Below are 6,479 nucleotides of genomic sequence, written 5' to 3'. Positions count from 1 at the left end.
CTGGACATCCACCCCAGAGTAAATGGGATGGAGAAGGCAGGCGTCGGCCATCACAACACGGCCCCCGCCTCTTCCAAGACGTTCGGACGGCGGGCGGACCAGCCCTTTCGGCTAGCAGTGTTTCTGTGCCCAGCCCCGCATGGCTGTAGCCAGGGCCAGCTCCTCCCTTTCTCGAGGAACCTGTCTGGGCTAGCACCCTTCGTCGCAGGCCTGGACCCCGCCTAGGTCCAGGAGCTCAGATTTACAGAGGCCAAAGGGCAGAACCTGACGACGGCCCATCGAGGAGCAGAGGCTGACGCAACCCTGTTTTTCTCCCTCGGAGGTGCAAAGGGACTCCAGCGCTCTGGGGCTGCGGGTCTTTCCTGGGATGAAATTATCCAAATGACAGCAATTCACGGGGAAGCCCCGGGGGTTTCCAGCTGAGAGGCCAACAGCAGTGCTGCCCAGGAGGAAACGTCCTCCCCATAAGTAGGCCCAGAGCCCTTCCGTGTGGGGCTGATCCCTTTGTGAGATCATTTCTTGCCAAGACCCGATTCCCCTGCTGAGCCTGTGCACTCCGCTTCCCTTCACGTCCTGTCGGGTCACTGCCCTTGCAGGGAAGGCATCTCCACGCCGCTGTGCATCTGGCTGCTGCTAATATTTCAGCTCCTGTCTCAAGCGACCAGAGGATGCAGAGGACGGTGTGCCTCCTGAGCTGGATGTATCTCCGGCCAAGCGACTATTACAGTCCGGGAGACCTCATTGTCAGTGGGAATTTGCCCCTTGGCAATTATTATTATGCCAAGTCTGAAGACTTCCGTCGTTTCGACACCTCTGAGTTCTCCGTCATTCCACAGTAAGCTTCCCCGAGAGGGACCTGGGGGGGGACGCTTGCCTGCTTTGCTCCTAGATCGCAGGGCTCCTTCCAGGGAGATGCATCAGCGACGCTGCTGGCGTTCCACCATGCCTAGCTGGATGTCCCAGAGGCTTGCCACGAGTGGTTTCCACCTGCAAAGGCGGTCAGAGACTTGGAGGTCCTTCTCCGGCTTCATTCTGAGGGGGTTTGTGCAGGGAACATAGGCAGAGCTAACCGGTCGTTTGGCTTCACCTTGACCATCTCGTCATAACTAAGAAATGCCCCAGCCCCAAGCAGACTTCGTCTAGGACAGGGGAGGGGAAGGTGGGTCTGGATCCCCTGGCAGATATCTGCCGTGGGTCAGAATGCATTGCTGACTCCCAATTGCATAGGAACAGCAGCGAGAAAGGATTCCTTCGTGCCCCAAACAGCACCGCTGAATTGGAGAAAACTTGGGGGTCCGCAGGAATGCGGTTTTGTGTCCAAGCCTGTGGGCAACATTAAGTTTTAGTACCCCAAACAAACTTCTGAGCTCAGACTATTTTAACTCAAAGTGCATGTCTTTAATTCAGCATGCAGGCTTTGGCTGGGAGAATCTTGGGGTGGTATTACAATCTGAAATGGATCCTGCGAGCTTGAAGGCTGCCCGGTCCTGATCAGGTTCCCAATCAGGCACTCCCAGATATGGTTTGGCACACAGCTCCCATCATCCGTGCTCAAATGCATGGGACAATGGGAGGTGTATTGGGGATCCAAGGCTGGGAAGCACCAAAGGCATCCCCGCGGCTGGATGCATTAGATGTTTTGCAGGGTGCGAAGGGGATTCTGTAGCAGAGGGGCTGGGCGACCAGCCAGATGGGCGATTCATAAATTTAATAATAAATAATAATAAATAAATAGCATGCAATGACGGCGTCCTTCTTCGCAGTCCCAGAAATAAGGGCTCTGATCATCAAAGGCTGAAATACTTAACAGTTAGTCGGCAGTATATTTAATGCAAGAAATACAGTTCCGCACAAAAACTTCAAGCTACTCAAACATAATTTACATTCAGCAATGACAGATGAGCTCCTGCCTCCAAGAAGGGAACTCAAGAAGGGAAAAGAAAAGCTCTTTTCCCTTCTTGCTTTCCCTTCTTGAGCAGGGGGGTTGGACTCAATGGCCTTGTAGGCCCCTTCCAACCCTACTGTTCTATTCTATTCTATTCTATTCTATTCTATTCTATTCTATTCTATCCTATTCTATTCTATTCTATTCTATTCTATTCTATTCTATTCTCTATACTCCATTTCTAGGCACAAAGTCCTTTCAGCGCTAAAAGAACAAAGTGGGCCCCCTTTCAAAATTACACATATAACTGTATCATTGGACATATATGTGAAGATATGTTCTGGACCACAAAAGACGCAGCAGTTCCCCCATACGTGCTCCATAAAGGGAGCAAAACAAAAGCGGATCAGCCCCCTGGAAAGCGGATCAGCTGAGGGAGACCATCAGTCCATTGAGATCAGCCTCTTCTGCACCGAATGGCAGCAGCCTTCTGACAAAAAGGATCAGACCCATTCCTGGAGGAGGGGTCTGTTGGCAGCTCTGAACCGAGATAGCGCAACAGAGACTCCATTATGAGAGGCGGTCTACCACTGGACTGGAGTCATCATGTGGTGGAGAAGGAGGGCTGTTGCCTTCATCTCCTCCTTTGGTCTCCCGGCAAGCTATCTTGGCTGGCCACAGTCAGGAACAGGAAAGAACCACCCTAGCTTGAACTACAACGGTGCATTTAATAAAATGCGGCTCGGAAACCTTGGTGTCTCTCTAGGTGAACAGAACTATCGACATTTGTCTGTGATCTTCCATTGCCTTTGGCCTGGAAGCCTTTGTCTTTGTTCAAAGAGGGTTCAGCCAGATGGACTTTTTAACCCTCCACTTCAGGGCAGTTCTGTTGGGATCCTCACCCACCGCCCAATGTCTCTCTCATCCCTGCAGGGCAGTGATCACAAGCTACCAGCTCTTCCTGTCCTTGGCGTTCGCCATTGCTGAGCTCAACAAAGATCCGACTCTCCTCCGAAATACCACCCTCGGCGTCAACGTCTACACACACATGGGCCTTGCCAGATGGATGCATCAGAACAGCATCTCTATGCTTTCCTCTCAGGACCAAATCACTCCCAATTTTAAATGTGGCAGCCAAGATCAACTGCTCTCTGTCATTGGGGGCCTCAACTCGAAATCCTCAAGGGAGATTGCATCCGTAATGGGCATCTACAAGATCCCACAGGTAAGGGGATTCCTCTGGGGAGAGATGTGCGGGAGCTGCAGAGCTCAGAAACACTGGGGTAGACTTGCTGATTTCTGAAAACTGACTTGCCGATGCAGCGGGTGTGTCGCCTTGGTCCCGGATGGCAGGAGTAGGGGGCCTCCTAGAATCCTAGAATCATGGAATACTAGGGCTGACAGGGGCCTACAAGGCCATCGAGTCCAGCCCCCTGCTCAGTGCTCACTTTGGCTAACCTGCCACGCTATACGCTTGGTGGTAGCCAGCAACAGGAATGGGTCTGTTTTGTCGGAAAGGGTTTTGGATGGGGCGGAATGACAAGGAGCCTTGTGATGCCGTAAAGACTCAGAAACAAAGACGTTGCTACAGGATTCCTTGTTCTCCTTGCTGCGGTTCACTAATGCAGCTACCCCTCCGGGGACTGGGGAAGACACACACTCCCCGCAACAATATAACATTTGTCAGTCTTTGATGTATTGGGCGATGAATATTGTCTTTGGGGAGGGGCCCTATAGCTAGAATACCCCCCAAATGCATACAAAGAGTGGGTTTTCTGGAATATAAACCCGGGTACTTTGTTGCGATGGTTAGGGCCTTTGTCAGGCTTGTCTTCATGGCGGACCTGACTTTGGGGGTGATACCCACACAGGGGGAGTCTTAAAGACGTCACAGGACTTCAGTTTGGAGTTAGATATCTGTTTCTGAAATGGGTGTCTTCCTTCTTGGTGGCTCTTGGTGCATCTGAGGTCATCTGGAGCAGCCCAGGGAAGCTCGTGCCATAAAACGAAATGTGCTAGTATTGAAAATGCCACAGAATTCTGCTGCAGCCGACTAACAGGAAATTCCTTCTTTGAGCTTGGTTACGGCTTGCTCAGCCCTGTTCAGGGAGAGAAGGGGGCATTCCCTTCCTTCTTCCGGATCGATCCCGACGAACTTGCCGAGTACACGAGCGTAGTCCGGCTTCTCCTGCATTTCCACTGGAACTGGATTGGGCTGGTCGCTACCAGCGAGGACAGTGGCGAGAATTTCATCCAGACGCTGACAACAATGCTCAAGTGGAAGGACATCTGTGTGGCCTTCACTGAGATGTTCAAGTCAAATGACCAGCGCTACGTGATTCAGGTACAATCTGGCACTATTCCTAGTTCTTGGTTTGAGCCCCAAGTGATGATTGTGTTTGGGGACTCCATTGCTATTGTTCAAATAGCAAGTTTATTGGGTGTCCATGAGAAAAAGACTGAGATTCCTTTTAGGAAGGTATGGATCATGACCTCCCACTGGGAAGTTGCTGTGACAAGACCCTTGAGCGGGCGAGTTCTAAAATCCATCCAGGGAGCTCTGCACGTCACAGTCCACAGAAGGGATGTGCCAGGATTCAAGCATTTTGTTCGGGCTTTAGACCCACTCCAACCGCACGGAGACGCCGTTCTCCATCACACGTGGGAAACGGTCTTTCAATGTTGTTTTCTGAACCGAGGCCAAACCTCTCGAAGGGTTTGGAGGATCTGTACCGGGAAAGAAAAGCTAGAAGACCAGCAAGACTCCTTGTATGAGATGAGGATGTCCGGTCACAGCTACAACATCTACAACGCCGTCTATTCCATGGCACACGCCTTACATGCCATGTACATATCAGGATCCAAGCGTGCAATGACGACAGAAGCCAAGAGGCTCCTGAATGTCCAGCCGTGGCAGGTAATGTTCTCATGAAGATTTGGCCTTCAACATTTTGTCCAAGACAAGATGCCTTGGACATTTGTCCTTGGACAAGATGCCTTGGGCATTTTTTAAAGGCCATATCCTGGGAGCAAAGAGTGAGTCATCGAGAAGGGCTATTAGCCCATTCTACAGATCCTAAGAAAGATATTGCCTGTGGATATTCTCCCATGGCTGTCATTTCCCTTAAAGAGCATTAAGAAGTAAGTTAGGAGTAGTGGAGACCAGCTGTACTTCTGTAAGAATTATATATTTACAACTGTGGATACTGAGGAGGGAGGGACCAGGCAGGCCTCCATCCCAAATATGGATTTCTAGTCTGCAAAGGAGTATTCCTCGACCCCCCCCACAGACTCTCAGACACAATCAGAAGGCAGCTCCCCACATCCCATGTTCCTTCTTGACAGCCAACTGAAGACCCCCAGATGTTGGTCTCCTTGCCGCTACGAGCAAACTCCCTCCAGTGCCCACTCCAAGATATATTGGCCTGTTGTGGTCAGTAGACACCAGCCAAAACCAAACCACTGTGTGTGCATGATCAAGCAAAAAAGATGAATCCTGAGCATGAAACCAAATAGAGTGCAGGGAGGAAAGCCTAACTTGATGGCAGTCACGGTTTGCTAGAAGATGCCCGGTCTCACTTGCAGCCACACTGGTCTCTGAGCATCTCTTCCATTTCAGATCCTTGCTTCCTTGAGGAATGTCCGGTTTAACAACAGCGCTGGAGACCAAGTCTCTTTCACGGACAACGACAGGAGATACGATATCCCGAACTGGGTCTTCTTCCCAAATGGATCTTTATCTCCGGTGAAAGTTGGAAGAGTGGATTCAGGGGCTCCCTCAGGACAAGACTTCACCATTCGATCGGATGGGATCGTGTGGGCTACAGAGGTGGGGCTGAAGTGATGGTTCTAGGGCAGCTGTTGGCCAGGGGGCACCCGTAACGACAACTGAAGGCACCCACCATCCCCTTTCCTCATGCCCTATCCCCATTCCCACCCCCCAATCCCATGGAAGTGGCAGCTGCAGTGGAGAGAAGAAATAAGGCAGAAGGAATCCAAGCTGGGGGCTGAAGAAAAGTGGGAATCCAAGCTGGGTGGGGAGGAAAGACATACATGCCCAAATGGCTGTGGGGGAATGCACCCTCAGTCTTCGACGGCAAAGGTGGCAATGGGTCCACAACGGTTGCCTGCCCCTGTTCAAGGGTCATGGTAGAACTTAAGAGCGTTGCAGTCCTCTCCCTTGAGAACAAAGGCTGTCTTTCTAGATGAGACCAAAGGCCCATTGAGTCATCATCCCGCGGTAAAAAGCAACCTTTGCATGTAAATCCCAGGTTTGGTCCCGGAATAGTGGGTGGGGTTCCAGTATTACAGTTTCTCTCTTCCCCTTTGAGCCTCCTCTGTGATGTTTCTAAGTAACCTGCAGACATCCAGAAGAGATTTGGCTCTCCTCAAGTGGTGATCCTATCCATCATGTAGTGGGAAATTCTGCTGAGCGACTTGGTTCGGAGCAATGTTTGTCACGGACATCCTCAACTGTTTGCCTCTTCCCTTTTAGAAGCCGCCCTTCACCAGGTGTGTGGAGCGGTGCTCTCCAGGGCACCGGAGAAAAGTTCCAGAGGGGAAGCCGGTTTGCTGCTACAGATGTGATCTTTGT

General features: G+C 51.2%; 1 protein-coding gene across 1 annotated transcript; it reads left to right on the top strand.

Moving 5' to 3' along the window:
• The first annotated feature begins 668 nt into the window (after window positions 1-668).
• LOC146334034 (extracellular calcium-sensing receptor-like) lies at window positions 669-5,729 on the top strand. The gene is made up of 4 exons (XM_084824903.1): window positions 669-835; window positions 2,819-3,015; window positions 3,922-4,802; window positions 5,505-5,729. The coding sequence occupies exons 1-4, from the start codon at window positions 669-671 to the stop codon at window positions 5,727-5,729; spliced, it is 1,470 nt and encodes a 489-aa protein (XP_084681029.1).
• Window positions 5,730-6,479: the final 750 nt, after the last annotated feature.

The sequence above is a fragment of the Heloderma suspectum genome, chromosome W (genome assembly GCF_057233095.1).
Source record: "Heloderma suspectum isolate Gila_16-S chromosome W, 16-S_ref, whole genome shotgun sequence".
Classification (NCBI taxonomy): domain Eukaryota; kingdom Metazoa; phylum Chordata; class Lepidosauria; order Squamata; family Helodermatidae; genus Heloderma; species Heloderma suspectum.
Note: the sequence above shows the minus strand (reverse complement) of the source record. Positions and strands in the feature narration are given on the sequence as shown.

Bases quoted from the DNA above. Each gene is read 5' to 3' on its own strand.
- LOC146334034 (XM_084824903.1), top strand. From the start codon at position 669: ATGCAGAGGACGGTGTGCCTCCTGAGCTGGATGTATCTCCGGCCAAGC. The intron at 3,016-3,921 runs GCAGCCAAGATC...AAAATGCCACAG, and splicing joins CACTCCCAATTTTAAATGTG to AATTCTGCTGCAGCCGACTA. The intron at 4,803-5,504 runs GTAATGTTCTCA...CTTCCATTTCAG, and splicing joins TGAATGTCCAGCCGTGGCAG to ATCCTTGCTTCCTTGAGGAA.